The sequence below is a fragment of the Lepidochelys kempii genome, chromosome 7, assembly GCF_965140285.1.
Source record: "Lepidochelys kempii isolate rLepKem1 chromosome 7, rLepKem1.hap1, whole genome shotgun sequence".
Lineage (NCBI taxonomy): Eukaryota > Metazoa > Chordata > Testudines > Cheloniidae > Lepidochelys > Lepidochelys kempii.
This window is the reverse complement of record NC_136386.1, coordinates 125,214,530-125,230,391: the sequence shown is the minus strand read 5'-3', so window position 1 is coordinate 125,230,391 and position 15,862 is coordinate 125,214,530. Positions and strand designations below refer to the sequence as shown.

The 15,862-nt window shown below is 50.6% G+C and overlaps 1 protein-coding gene across 1 annotated transcript in view; it reads left to right on the top strand.

The window, feature by feature from the left end:
• The window catches only part of HPSE2 (heparanase 2 (inactive)), a 272,331-nt gene that overhangs the window by 230,867 nt on the left and 25,602 nt on the right, over positions 1–15,862 (top strand). The window contains exons 8-9 of the mRNA XM_073354666.1: positions 7,498–7,604; positions 9,301–9,415. Coding sequence (XP_073210767.1) covers positions 7,498–7,604; positions 9,301–9,415 — 222 coding nt within the window. The remainder of the gene's footprint in view (positions 1–7,497; positions 7,605–9,300; positions 9,416–15,862) is intronic.

Below are 15,862 nucleotides of genomic sequence, written 5' to 3'. Positions count from 1 at the left end.
GCACTGGGGTGCAATGTCTGAGGTAGTACAGAGCCGAACCCCAGGAGGGAGGGCAGTGTGGATTGCGGGTGGGCAGGTGGTCTATTAGGAGCAAGGTATGAATGCCACCTGCTTCCAGCAGAGCTCACCAACCCCATTCACGTCGTCCTGTGCCACGTGCCTGGGAGGGGATTCACCAGGGCGAAGGGAAGGTGGTGGTGCTGCCCTCCCTCCGCTGTGAAGTCGCTGGGGGGGGTGGGCTGAACGGGGCTGTGCCCCTCCCTCTCTGCCAGTGCCAGCAGCACTGGCCTTACCATGAGGCGAACTGAGGCGGCCGCCTCAGGTGTCAGACTGGGGGCGGGGGGCGCCCCTAGGACCCCGGGTGTAGAAAATGGTGTCTGCTGCTGGTGAGTCTGGATTCTCTCTGCTGGAGACACACAGAGATGTGGGAAAGCTGGGCTGGAGGAGGGGGGCACAAGAGACAGAACAGGCAGGCAGGAGACAAGGGGAGAGGGAATCACAGAAAGCAGCAGGAGATGCAGGGAGAGAGAGGAGGAGGAGCCTCTTGGGTACCTCTCTAGCCCCCCCAGGGCCTGGACTGATTAACCCCAGCTTCTCGGGGAGCTTCCTGTTCCCTGCTGCTTCCCTGAACCCACTGGAGGAGAACAGGCCGTCAACTGAAGTAGTAGGAGCCAGTGAGGCCCTTAAGACGCTGATCTCTTCCCTTGCTCAGGCCCTGCTACCAGCCTGTTTATTTGTCCCCTTCAATTGAGTGTTGAGAGCCACTCTAGCTGGCCCAGAACAGCAGCCAGGAGTGAAAGAAGAAAACGCCCCTCTGGGGCAGCATTCAGAAAAAGAAAGAAAGCAAAGGAAGCTTTTCTATCTAAGCAGGAAGGAGCTCTCCCGAGATACACAGACACAAATGTTCACGGTGAGCCTTCCGGCCCCAGTGAGGATGTGAGTGGTGAGGAGCTGCCTGATCTTCCAGTCAGTCAGAGTGCAGGTGACCTGGCAGCTGCTGCAGCATCCATATCTTCACCGCAAATGGATGTAACCATGCACAGTCCTGAAGAAAAGTGTGGATCAGAGAAGAGTGTGGTGGAGGCGCAAGGAAACAGCAGCTGCTGAGTTTAGTTCCTTAAGTCTAGAGGATCCAGGACAGTGGACCCCCCTGAGCAGTAGCCTGAGGGACTTCCTTGTACTGCACGGGCCACAGCAAGTGAAAAACTTCATGTTCCCCAAAGACAATGAAAATAGAAGTTTCCATCCAGCACATTACTGGCGTGAAATCCCCAGTGGTGACAAAGTGGAGAGGCCATGGCTTATGTACTCAAAAACCCAGAATGCTGCATACTGGTTTTGTTGAAAAAACTCTTCCAGTCTAATGTTCCAGCCACATTGGGTTCTACAGGAACAAAGGACTGGAAACATTTGGCTAGAAATCTGGCATGCCATGAGAAGGCAGCAAATCACCAGAGAGCATTCCGCAGGTGGAAAGAGCTTGAGATGAGACTAAGGTTAAAGGCCACCACAGATGATCAGCATCAAGAGAAGATTGCATCAGAGTCTCTTTACTGGCCAAATGTTCTGAAAAGGCTCATTGCCTTTGTGAGAATGCTTGCAACCCAAAACCTAGCCCTGCGTGGCACTTCAGATCAGCTGTATGTGCCAAGCAATGGAAACTTCCTTAAAATTGTGGAGCTGATGGCTGACTTTGATGCTGGACTCCAGAGCATCTGAGTCACCACCCAAGAGATGTACACACACCACTACCTTGGAAAAACCATTCAAAATGAGATCATACAGTTTCTGGCAACAAAAGTCAAACAGCAGATTGTGGCAGATCTGAAGTCAGCAAGATCTTACTCTGTTATTCTGGACTGCACACCTGACATCAGCCATACGGAACAAACGACTTTAATGGTGCGTTTTGTAACAACAACAACAGAGCCTAGTGACAATGTCCCTGCAGTGGTGACTGTCAGAGCATTTTCTAGAATTTATTGACATTGATGATGCTACAGGAGCGGGTGTGACAAATGTGCTTCTTAAAAAGCTGGAAGAGACGGGAATTGCGATAGCTGACAGGAGAGGTCAGGGCTACGATAATGGTGCCAACATGAGAGGAAAGAACAGGAAGAGTGCAGACACGGATCCGAGAGCTAAACCCTCGAGCTTTTTTTGTCCCATGCAGTTCTCATTCATTGAACTTGGTGGTCAGTGATGCAGCATCAGCTTCTCGTGAGGCTGCTGAATTTTTTAATGTAATTCAAAGCATCTGTGTATTTTTCTCTGCATCAACTCATTGATGGCAAATTTTGAAGCAACATCTGGGAACATCCTCTCTGACACTGAAACCACTGAGTGCCACACAATAGGAAAGTCGTGTGGAGGCAATAAAGCCTATCAAACACCAAATTGGGAAGATAGATGATGCCATAGTTGCCATTATGGAGGATAATGCTATGACAGGAACTGTTCGTGGGAGAACAGTGGCAGAGGGAAATGAAATCACCAGAAACATACATAACTTCAAATTTCCGTGTGGCTTAGTGTTGTGGCATGACATACTGTTTGAAATAAATGTTGTAAGCAAGAGACTCCAAGGTGTTGACCTTGATATATCTGGAGCAATGGAACAACTGGACAAAGCAAAGTCATACCTACAGTTTTACCGGTCAGATGAGGGATTTCAAAATGTTCTGAAGAGTGCACAGAAGTTGGCAGAGGAACTTCACACTGAAGCTATTTTCCCACCCATTCAAGAGTACAAGAGTCACCGAAGAAGACATTACAAGGCACGGGATAATCCCATAAGAGACCCCAAACAACAATTCAAAGTTGAATTCTTTAACCAGGTGCTAGATTGTGCAATACAGTCAGGTGAAGAACATTTCATGCAGCTCAAGGAACACAGAAGTATATTTGGGATGTTGTATGATATTCCAAAACTCCCCACTATACCTGAAGAAGACCGACACCAGCAATGCAGGGCACTAGAGACAGTGTTGATGACACATGATGACATGCGCGATATTGATGCGAGTGATTTAGGGGATGAACTGAAAGCCCTTTCAAGATACATGTCAGCAGGATCAACTCCAAAAGCTGTTCTGGAATATATGTGCACAAATAAGATGACCACCCTCTTTCCAAATGCTTTTGTTGCTCTGCGCATACTTCTAACACTTCTTGTAGCAGTTGCCAGTGGAGAACACAGCTTCTCCAAGCTGAGGTTAATAAAAACACATCTACACGCCACAATGACACAGGAGAGGCTGGTCGGCCTTGCCACCATCTCAACAAAGCATGAGCTGGCCCAGACTGTGGACCTTCAGGAAGCAGTTCAAATCTTTGCAACCAAGAAGGCACGGAAAGCACCACTTTGATTATTCAAACAGATAAAAATGCCAGTATTTACTATGCAGACAAGAAAAGTTACATTTGCCGTTCAGACATTTGAAAGTTAAGTGTTACTTAAAATTTTTGAACAAGGCATTTTAAGCCGTTAGTTCTCCGTCATTGGGGTAGGTAGCAGAGCAGTACCATGAGAGGAGTAGAACAGGAAGAAAGCAGAACTGAGACCTTTCAAAGTTTTGGCCCAAGTGAAGGGGCATGGGGGTGTCATTTGAGCGCCCAGCCTCAGATGCCAAAATGTTGTGGGCTGGCCCTGAGTGCCAGACACTTTGGGGCTGCATCAGACAGGTGTGAATAACACCTTCCTGTGAAAGCCTGTCTCCTGCAGACCCTGGAGAGACCCATCTGGACCTGTGAGACCGCTGTTGCTGCAGCCCAGCATTCAGTGAGTGTGTGGTCTGATGAGGTTCAATAAGGATAAGTGCAGGGTCCTGCACTTAGGACGGAAGAACCCAATGCACAGCTACAGACTAGGGACCGAATGGCTAGGCAGCAGTTCTGCGGAAAAGGACCTAGGGGTGACAATGGACGAGAAGCTGGATATGAGTCAGCAGTGTGCCCTTGTTGCCAAGAAGGCCAATGGCATTTTGGGATGTATAAGTAGGGGCATAGCGAGCAGATCGAGGGACGTGATCGTTCCCCTCTATTCGACATTGGTGAGGCCTCATCTGGAGTACTGTGTCCAGTTTTGGGCCCCACACTTCAAGAAGGATGTGGATAAATTGGAGAGAGTCCAGCGAAGGGCAACAAAAATGATTAGGGGACTGGAACACATGAGTTATGAGGAGAGGCTGAGGGAGCTGGGATTGTTTAGCCTGCAGAAGAGAAGAATGAGGGGGGATTTGATAGCTGCTTTCAACTACCTGAAAGGGGGTTCCAAAGAGGATGGCTCTAGACTGTTCTCAATGGTAGCAGATGACAGAACGAGGAGTAATGGTCTCAAGTTGCAGTGGGGGAGGTTTAGATTGGATATTAGGAAAAACTTTTTCACTAAGAGGGTGGTGAAACACTGGAATGCGTTACCTAGGGAGGTGGTAGAATCTCCTTCCTTAGAGGTTTTTAAGGTCAGGCTTGACAAAGCCCTGGCTGGGATGATTTAACTGGGAATTGGTCCTGCTTCGAGCAGGGGGTTGGACTAGATGACCTTCTGGGGTCCCTTCCAACCCTGATATAGGTAAACATAGACAAATACAATTAGTATTTACCTCTAATTTGCTAACGATATGGAGCTCTTGTCCATGGCTTTGCTGACTGTTTGCCACTTCAGTACTTCCCTAATATGTTCTTGAAGGTTGATCTTTAGGGCCCGTAGCCTGCTGACTGTTTAACCCTCGCTGGCTCAGTGTCACACTTGCCTTACAATAATTGTGGTTCTTTGAGATGTGGATGTGCATGTGGATCCCAGGCCCCACACTCCAGCCCCACAGCTCAGAGTCTGACCCTTCAGGCCCTGGATGGCGAAGAAACTGGCTGGCAGTTGGGGTCGCCCCGCCCACCAGGCTTTCAGGAGCAGGAGCACGAGAGCCTGAGTGGTGCTGCTCAGTGAGAAATTTCCAAACTCCTGTGCAGGGGCGGGAGCAGCATCTGTGGGATCCACGTGCCCAGCCCAGCCCAAAGGACCACGCTTGCCGTCAGCTGTGTACGCATTCTTCCAGGAACAGGCTTTTGAGCCCATGGGGCAGGGCTCTCTACTGAGGGAGATTTAGCAGAGTCCCCCAGAGGCAGGGAAATCCCTTCAATCGTCTCTCCAATTGGGGGTGGGGATCCCTCAGCACTCCCTCTGCGCATCATAGATCTGGCCCGACAGGACTGGAAACTGCATGTGCTTTGCCTGACTGTTCCTGCACCTGTCACCTCCCTGCTCCCTGATGCCTGTCACCAGGCCATCGTGGGTCACAACTGAGAATACCAAATTCAGGACAAACTGCTGAGAAATAGGGCAGACACACCCCAAAACTGGTGGTTATTCTCCTATGAGATATACCAAACCAGCAACAAAAGTAAACTTCTGGTTCACCACACTGGCTAACAAGAAGTCAGAAAAGCAATTTTCGTAGGCGTTCCAGTCCTTGTATCACCACCCAAAACACTAGACTTAAAGATGAGTGGTTCTTTAAAACCAATTTCATCAAATAAAAGAAAAGGAGGACTTGTGGCACCTTAGAGACTAACCAATTTATTTGAGCATCAGCTTTCATGAGCTACAGCTCACTTCATCGGATGCATAAAGTGGAAAATACAGTGAGGAGATTTATATACACACAGACCATGAAAACATGGGTGTTTATCATACACATTGTAAGGAGAGTGATCACTTAAGATGAGCTATTACCAGCAGGAGAGTGGGGTGGGGGGAGAGTAAACCTTTTGAAGTAATAATCAAGGTGGGCCATTTCCAGCACATTTCCAGGAGTTAACGGGGGGGAGGGAGGAATAAACAAGGGGAAATAGTTTTACTTTGTATAATGACTCAACCACTCCCAGTCTCTATTCAAGCCTAAGTTAATTGTATCCAATTTGCAAAATAATTCCAATTCAGCAGTCTCTCATTGAGTCTGTTTTCGAAGTTTTTTTGTTGAAGAATAGTCACTTTTAGGTCAGAAATCAAGTGACCAGAGTGACCAGTGACCCCCACTGTTCTTGTTAACTCCTGGAAATGTGCTAGAAATGGCCCACCTTGATTATCACTTCAAAAGGTTTACTCTCCCCCCACCCCACTCTCCTGCTGGTAATAGCTCATCTTAAGTGATCACTCTCCTTACAATGTGTATGATAAACACTCATTTTTTCATGGTCTGTGTGTATATAAATCTCCTCACTGTATTTTCCACTTTATGCATCTGAGGAAGTGAGCTGTAGCTCACGAAAGCTTATGCTCAAATAAATTGGTTAGTCTCTAAGGTGCCACAAGTACTCCTTTTCTTTTTGTGAATACAGACTAATATGGCTGCTACTCTGAAACCTATCAAATAAAAGGTTCTTCTGATCCCAAAGGACCAGCCACACACCTAGGTCAATATACAACTCAGATCTTACCCAATAATCTTACCCAATAATCACGCTTTTGCCAATCCTTTAATATCTAAAATCTAAAGGTTTATTTATAAGAAAGAAAGAAAGAAAGTTAAAATTGGTTAAAGGAATCAAATACATACAATAATTGCAAAGTTCTTGGTTCAGGCTTGTAGCAGTGATGGAATAAACTGATGACTTAAGTCAAGTCTCTGATAGCTTCCAAATCATTGGAAGGTCCTCAGTCCCTTGGTTAGATGCTCCTATTAGTATAAGTCCACAGTCCAGAGCCTTGAGCAGGAAAGAGGCAAAATGGAGGTGTTTCCAGCGCCTTTCATAGCTTCTGCCATGCAGAGGGAAATCCAATGTTTCAAACAAAGCCCTCACTGCTGCTGGTGGAAAATTACAGGTAAAAGATGGAGTTTGGGGTCACATGGGCAAGTCACATGTCCATGCCTGATTTCACTTAGTCCCAGTAAAAGTCATTACCTATACCCCAAACAGCATGTTCTTCACAGGAAAGTCCATTCAGGGTAGGTCGATGTCTTCCATTGTGAGTTAAATGTTCCTTGATGATCCACTTAATTTGCATAGTCTCTCTAAGATGTGCAGGCTTGTTGGAGTTTCCCAGAACAAACACATTAGAAATCCAGGTACAGAGCCAATACTCATAACTTCAGATACAAATACGATCCATGCGTGCAAATAGCATAACCACATTCAGCGAATCACAACCTTTCCATGGACACCTCACTAGACAGCTTTTGTACAAGGTTTCCTGCAATTATGTGATGGTGGTAGCAACAAAGATTTCCGTGGTCCGAGTTTAATCAGGTAGCGTCGCAGCCTGTGCCCACTTTCACCCTCTGCCGTGTCAGGCGGGTCGAGACTACAGCGGCCTCTGGCATCCCCAGTGGCTCAGCCGGGCGCTGGGCTCCCCTGCCCGGCTCTGTGGCGGGCTGCTCCTGGCCAACCTCCTGCTTTGGCTGGTTGTTCTCAGGCTCCTGCCAGTGGCCAGGCAGTGATGACCTGCACCCTGCAGCCGAGGGACAGGATGACGGTCTCCTGCTCTTTTTGTTTTATGAACAGGTGGTAAATACCTATGCACCTGGGAAGAAGATCTGGCTTGAAGGTATCGGAGCCACCTCAGCTGGAGGCATGAACAATCTCTCGGATTCGTACGCTGCTGGATTCCTGTGAGTTGGGTGGGGCGTGGGACCCACACACACTCCTACAGTGCAATGGGGCGGGGGGGAGCTGTCTGCAGCTGGGAGCAGGTTCACAGCTCTGCTGGGAGCGCACATTTCCACGGCTCGTGCTCTGCGCCTGAGCAGTCTCATTACCACAGGCGAGGAGCTCTGGGCTGACAGCAGGGCACACGAGATACGAATCTGTCCCCCTCCTGCCTAACGGATGGAGACAGGAAAGCGGAACAGCCCCACAGGCCCAGGCCGGCCACAGGAATCAAAGCGTGGGACTATTCGGAACAGTCCGATTCCCGGGGCATCTCAGAGCTGGGAGTGAACAAAACCGGCCGGTTCTACCCCTGATTCTGTCTCGAGAGGGAAGGAAAGCGGCTCCATCGCTCACCTGACATGCTTGTCTGGCCACAGAGAGACCCGCACCCCCTCCCCCTGGCATGTCGCTGGGTCCCCAGCTCTTTGCCCTTTTCTTTCAGCTGCAGACATGCTTTCTCACCGGCACTCACTCCTTCATTCATTCACAGGGGTGTGCAATCTCATCTGAAGCAAGAGCCTATAAAGGAGCTCTGTACGGCTCCAGTTTGGAATCCGGTTTCTTTACACCTTAGAAGCCCAAGATGTTCATGGTTCCCAGGGTTTGCTGGCTGGCATGACAGAGCAGCCTGTGGTCTCTTGCTGCATAGTTCCAGTTCCTAGGGTTAGAGCTGACTGCAATAATCGGAGGTTTAGAAGATTATCTTTCTTTCTGGAAAGAGTTGTAAGGTGTGTCTGTAGGTCTGTGTAACAGGGTCCACAACCCGCCCCTCTTCCTGGGGCCCTCTTGCTGCCCCCAGTAAGGCTCAGAGAGGCTTCAGGGTTGTGCAACACCCGTGTCTTTATTTACCTGCAGTTATCCCACCACCGGTGTTTCTCTATTTACAAGCTTTACAGGATTATTCAACCTCCTTTACAGGCAGAGTCGGCCGTCAGCTAGGAGGCCTCCAGTTCCCTCCCTGACTGGCTTCTCCCGGGCTGCCCCCCTGCCTTCTGACTCCCTCCCGGCCTTTATAGCCCTTGGCTTGTCAGGCTGGCAGGTGTTGCCAATCCTCAGGCCGGCATCAGGCCTTTTCCATCAGCCCCCATCTGTTTCCCCTGATTGGAGCTGACTGGGCAGAGGCTAATTAGGTGCTTTTGCAACAGCACCCTGCTACAGTCTGGGATGCTTGGGAGGAGGAGGCATATACCAGGGCAGTATGGTGTGTGTGGGGATGTGATGGTTAGGGTTGTGCACGTGGGTTGTAGTGATGTGGCTGGGTGTGAGGATGCAATGTGTGTGTAGGGGTGATAGTGGGAGTGTGTATGGGCTCCGGTGATGGAGGTGTGGACAAGCAGAACTGATGTGTGCAGGGGTGACGTGGTGTGGCAGGACTGGGGAGAGGCACTAGGTATCCAGCTGGTAAAATTGTCTGAGGTCCCTCAGTTCATCTATGTGGAACAATAAAGTGCTCGACATGGCTTCTGTCGTAACGATCCCGTGGAACGGAGACATTAGCACCTTCATATATTGCCTTCTCCTGGAGCTAGTGCCCAGTGCAAACGACTGGAGCGTGGCCCTTGGGACAGAAACATGCCTTTGGGGGTTTCTCAGCCGGCCACTCAGCAAGTGTGCTCCTCCGGCCACCTATTGACACAGCTCTCTTCCTCGTTCCAGGTGGCTGAACACCTTGGGTATGTTGGCCAACCAGGGCATTGAGGTAGTGATGCGACGCTCGTTTTTTGACCATGGACATAATCACCTTGTGGACCAGAACTTTAACCCTTTGCCGGTAGGTGTGTGAGGAGGCTCCTGCTCCATCTCTCTGTCACTGACACACACACACACACTCTTGCACGCACACGCACACACAGTCTCTGTGATTCACCTTCTTGGCCCTTTGAAGTGGGTGGATTTTGTCTTCCCTTTCCTGTTCCCAGTTAGTAAATCAGAGAGAGAAGTTCTTGTCGTCTGTGCCCTTGACCGGTTTCTCAGACGCTTGGCTTCACCGCAAAAACAATCCTGTGTGCAGTCAAGAATCCACTTCTCCTTGTGGCCTGTTTGAACTCCACTTGAAAATGAATTTTTCCAGATCGGTTTCTTTCAGTGCTAATAGGAGACATTAGTTAATGTCAGACGCAACATGTTGAAAGCAGATGGGGCAGCTCTACGTCTGGAGCTGAAACGGTATCCAAAAGAGGAGACTCTGTGGACCCCGGGGGCTGAACTTGGGACAGAGGCTAATGCTGCTGGCTAACCGGGGGTGCCGTGGGCAGGCAGAGGACATGCAGCACATCACTTTGAGGGGCCCTGTGCACTGGAGTGGGCAGAGTGAGGGGACAGCCCAAAGGAGGTACCTGGGTTCAGAAGGAAGGGAAAGTGTGGTGTAGAAACACAGGCTCAAAGTGAAGAGTGACCAGATCTCCAGAGAGCACCGGACCCAGGGAGTTGGGGTTGGAATCAGTGCCTGGTTTTCGATTTATAGAAATGAAGGCAAAAGATGTTCACAGAGCAGAGCAGTTCCCATTGATTCAGTGCAAAACCTTTCATTTGTAGCTCTTCAGAAAGACTCAGGCAGCTGTGCGCAGAGCTCCAAGCGCGCAGAGCTCTAATAAAGAAACCGTATGTAAAACTGCTTTAAAGGGGCAGGTTTCCTTTTCATCTTTTCTCAGTCTAATAAATTCTGCACCTTGTAAGTGGAGAACTTGGCACTGCAGAGAGGTGTTCTGTATCTCCACGGAAAGGAATTTACAAGGCTGGTCCAGGGTACCAATCTGACAGCCCTGCCAGCAGGCCCTTGGAATGTGGAGTGGAGCTCTGGGAATCATAAGGGCAGCCACTTCAGAGAGCTCAGCATTTGATAACAAAATCCTGCCAGTAAAAAGCGGTGGGTTTTATACTGTGCTGAGATCTCAGGGAGAGTCAGCGAGGGGTCAGAGCCTCCATGAAGTGGGTTTTACAGTTTTCTCCCAGCTAATCAGCTGTTGAGTTGTACACCTCTGTTCTCGCATCATCAGGCATCAGGGGAAGACATTGGAGGTCTATGTTTTAGATTATTTCTCCCAAATTCATTCTGTGGGTAGTAGCAAAGAGTGACTCGCTAAAGCAGAGGGGAATACAATCTCATGTTGTCCATGCATCCTCAGCTCCCCATTGAACTTCATAATGGGCTCCGGGCTCCAGGAGGCCCCACCAACATGTCCTAATGTGACCCAGACTGATCCCTCTTTCCTGGCCACAGGGGAGTGAGTCTCCCTGTTCATTCATCCTTCAATCCTGTTTGAACTAAAACTGGCTCCTGGGGCAAATGGTTGATGGTTTTCCTCCAAAGACCCAAGTCCCCTGGCCAAGCCTCAGCACCTCCATCCCCAGGTGACTCTGGGGCCTTTCCAAACTCCTGTTGAGAAGTTTCTTCTACAGCCCAGAGCTTGACTTACTCTAAGGTCTAGGTAGCAGTGTATATGTGCCCACTTGCCAGCTGGCTCAGCTGGAGCAGGGAGTAAGTGCCTTGAGGAGCCCTCTGCAGAGGTTAAGATGGTGTGAGATTATGAGCTCCAAGGGCAGGAGTTACAGGAGCAAACCCTTGGCTGTTAAAGGCAGCACAGGGCTTTAACATGGACTTCATTGCCATTTTAAAGATAATTCCTGTCATAAAGTAAGAGAGCTGCCATCCCCCCTGGAGTAATTGTTTATTCCCTCTCCCACATGCTTCAGAATTAATTCATTTCCCATGCTCCTATATCACCTTCCTGGATAGATTCTAACGTGTGCTTTGTAAAATAATTTATTTTCACCCCTGTGGTTTAAAAGCGTTCAGGGCAGGTGAAAATTGTTAAAGAGTTTAAAAGCTGCAGAAATGAAAAAACCCAACAAGACCAGACTGTGACATGGCTGTAGGTGTAGCGGGTGCTATTTTCCCGTGGGAGCGATCCGCGAGATGAAAGCAGCTGACTGTACCTGTGCCGGGTAGCTGTGACGTGAAATATAATCCCCTCGTTAGCTGCAGTGACAAAGACTTTTCCACATGTAGCCTTTGTGTGCGTCAGCTGGCTGCTGAGAGAAGTGCAACATCAACTGCATGATCAATCACTGTGAATGGACCTGGCTGCTCGTCAGCTGGCAGAGAACTTGGGCTGGGCTCTCTGTAGGAGCGCGTTTCTTCTTTTCTTTCCATGCCACTGCCGATCCAGCCTTGTCAGATAAGAGTGCTGGTGCATCAGGCTTTCCAGCCCCTCGGATGCTGGGCTGAACTGATCCTTTTACAACAGAGCTCCTTTGCCCCTCCTAGGTGCTGTTCTCGAGTAGCTGGGCTTCCCTTTGAGATCCAGGGATAAGATAGTGATGGGAACAGTCTGACCTTTCACCTGTCATTCTGCAAAGTATCAAATACAGATTGTTTGCTCTGGTGCATGCTAAATATTATTAGTGCAATTGACACAAGGGAACTGATCACTTAAAATCCCTGAATCAGGACACTCAGAAGCGAATGTTCTCACACACAGCTCCGCCGCACTGCGCATTCTGCTTGTCACATCGTGTTACATTTATTAGCATAAACAGGCATTTCAAACATGGCACAGGAAACCTCTCTGGGGGTCTGAGCACCTCTGGGTTGAAAATAACAACACTGGCCTGCTTGGCATAGCTGTGGGAATCTTAACTTCTGACTTTCCTGACTGGTTTGCTTTTATTTAAAGTCTCCTCCATGCCGCTGTGTTACTGTAATGTTCTCAGAAAAGACAAAGGAAAAGTGAGTGTACAGTTCCCCTGTCTGCACGATGATTTTTGCCAGCATGGGGACTGTGCAGTTAAATCAGCAAGGAAAATCTCTCATGTGGGTATGGGCCTGCTAAAGAAACCCACTCCTTCCCTGGCCATGCTTGCTGTGGTATATCAATAAAGTGTGTGTGGGAAATGCTCCTCTCCCGCACCATCAGCATTTCTCCAACGGGGAGAGGTCCTGGTGTTTGCTCAGGACTAGCTGCTCACCCAGCACAAAGTTCTCCATTCACCAGATGCCAGTGGCTGGACAGAGCCTTCTGGTTTTTCAGAAAATCACCTTTGGGGTGCAGTCAGGCCTGAGAATCTCCCAGCCTGAGGGGTTTCCTGAGAACGTGAGAAGCCACCAAGAGCAGAGGTTTGACCTGATCACCCACCTTGATTACAGCAGCGTGACCTGCAGCCCTCCAATGTTCTTGGAGAGAGACCGTTCTGCCCCGGGGATGCTGCTTCCCTGTCTTGCTGGGGAAGGTTGTCTGATGCTGGGCTGTCATGCAGATGAGACCGTCATGTCTCAGGTTCTGACTCAGGAAAGCACTTCAGACCGTGCTCCAAGGTACACCTGTGAGTAGTCCCACAAGTTAAGTACACTCTGAAATGCTTTGCTGGCTGGGGGCTCCAGGGCTCCGTTTCTGGGAGTGGCTTCTGTTGGTGAAGCAGTGCTCGTAGGTTGGTTACGCAGAGACCACACAGGAGTCTCAAAGGGCCTCCGTTACTGATGTGGGAAAGCAGCTTTTGGCCACTGTCAAGGCTGCTGGAACTGCTGCCAGGGCCCTGGGTCAGCCCTGCCCCCTGGAGAAACCAGTGGGGTGAGGGTGACTTTGTCCACCCCCATCACCACGCAGCACATCGGACCTGGAGGGCCGCGCTGAGCTTTCTGTGCTGTTCTGTAGTGGGGACGTCGGTGGCTGTCGCCCTCCGCTAAGGAAATCTGTTTGTCTCACACGCCTCGCAAATGACACGTCCGTTTGCCACACGCAAGTGGTGGGGTTCAGTCTCAGCAAGGGATTGCGGGTGGGGGTTCTCTGGCCTGTTGTCACGGAGTCCCTGGGCGATGCTCTGGAACTGCTCCCCATGAAGCCAGTCAGGACTCTGGGGCAGTCGCCTTTCTGTGAGCAGCCTGTCTTCAGGACACACAGCTCACACAGCTTCCACCTTCCTGGGTCTGACCTCCGAGCATTCAGCATCCTCTGCCCCTCCGTGCGCTTCCCCCAGCCAGTCCGCTCAGGCGGGGCTCTTGAGGAAGCCAGGGGGTCCTGCACCCCAACTTCGCAGTCAGACGTGACTCTCAGCCAGCCAGTAAAACAGAAGGTTTATTAGACGACAGGAACATGGTCTAACACAGAGCTTGTAGGTGCAGAGAACAGGACCCCTCAGCTGGGTCCATTTTGGGGCCAGTGAGCCAGACAACCCCGTCTACCCTTCACTCCACGTCCCCAGCCAGCCCCAAACTGACACTCCCTCCAGCCCCTCCTCCTCTGGGCTTTGTTCCTTTCCCGGGCCAGGTGGTCACCTGATTCCTTTGTTCTCCAACCCTTCAGCTCTCACCTTGCAGAGGGGAAGGGACCAGGCCATCAGTTGCCAGGAAACAGGGTGTTGGCCATTCTCTGTGTCCAGACCCCTGCACACACCTGCCCTCTAGGGCTCTGCAATGATCATACACCCTTACCCCACCACCTAGATACTTAAGAACTGCATAGGGGAAACTGAGGCACCCCCACAATATTCGTAGGAAACATTAAGAACAGGCCCACTTCGTCACACCTGTGTAATCCAGGAGGTCAGGCCAGATGATGTAATGGCCCTGTACTCCTGTGCGACCCTGGGTGGGTGCTGTGCGTGACATGGGAGGGTTTTCCTGCTCGGGAAACGGCTCTACGTAACATGGGGGATGCGACAGGAACATCAGACGTCTGGGTAGAAACCAGTGGAGCCAGAGCAGCCCAGAGCCCAGGAGAAGCTGGTGCTTAAACTTGCATTTACATCTCCGGTTAGTTGTGGAGCTTTCTCCTGCCAGACCCAGCCTGGAGGTGGGGAGACGTCTGGTTCTGTTCAGGTAGAACGATGCTGGATTTCCCTTAATCCAGCTGGGTAACGGGCCATGGGATAGGCGGAGGGAGGAGAGTTTAGGGAGATCAGAGGGTGACGGGGTGGCAGAACCTGCTCTCCTGGCTGTGGGGAAGAAGTTGGGGTGGGTCTTCAAACGGCGCTGCATGTTCCCGCTCGCTGGTTACGGCCTTCCCGGCGGTGCCTGATGGTAGAGCCCTCCCCAAGCCGTGTCCATTAGCGCTCATATGCGTCCCCTCCAGGTCAGGTGGGGCCTCCTGATTCAGTGCTCTGTTAAGGGAGCACCGACCGCCTGCAGCAGCCCCCTCTGCTCTGACACCGCACTTTAAGCCTGGCCTTGGGGCATGAGGGGCTGGAGAGCAGGCCTGCCCCACGCTCCGCCCATAGCAGTGACGCCTGTTCCACGGGGCTGGGCCTTGCTGCCCGTCCTGGGCATTGTGACTTGGCACACGGGGTTGCAGCGCCACCCAGGTTGCCCCTCCATCATGACAGAGATGGGGGCCCTGTGCAAGTGCACACTGGTTAATCCTGATTCCTGGGGGTGCTTTGTACCCCTGGACCCCCAGTAAAGCCTGCACCGGCCCCCTCCTACTCCTTCCCTCAGCATCCTCAAACATTCGGAGGGACAGGCTGTGGAAGGGGGTGCTGTGCCCCTACCTCCTCAGTTCCTTCCCGCTGTTGGGCCAGACAGAAATGAGCCATTCCCGTCCACTCGGATCCAGAGGTTTTCTCCATGGATAGTCTCTGATCAGTTGTTCTTCTTCTATCAGTTTAGTATAAGGTAGTTTGACGCATGAAGAGGTGTGCTTCATGCCCAGCGTCTTCCCAGTGTCGGGTGACCACGTTAGGTGCCCGAAATGCTTGCGGGAAGGACACTCTCCTCCTGGGTGATTTATTTGCTGGACTTGTATGCAAGGAGCATGCAAGGAGCGGCAGAACAGACTGCAGGTGCTTCTCCCTAAGGAAGCTCTTGCTGTTAAGCTGTCTGATGGCAGAAGGTCATCAGAGCCGAAGTCTTAAAGCCCATTTCAGCTCCAGGAGCTTTCTCCAGTAAGGCTGAACTGTCTACAGATTCCAAGGTGTCAGGATCTTCCTTGGATCCAGCTCTGGATCTTTCTGTCAAAGCCATCAAGGCTCCCAAGGCACCATTGTGAAAAAAGACAGACTGCCTGCTAAAGACCCTAGAGCCATGTTGTCTGCTCCAGATGCATGGGTTGCCAGGCAGAAGGCAAGGAAGAAGACAACCTCTGTTAGTGGTGTCAGAGTCCGTGCATCAGACTTATTGGTCTGCCAATTCTGACATGGTCTCTACGGTTCTGTCTCTGAAACCTAAGTCAGTTCTGGTTTCAACTTGGAAGACCAGAGGTGTAGAGCTTAGTCTTTCACCAGATTT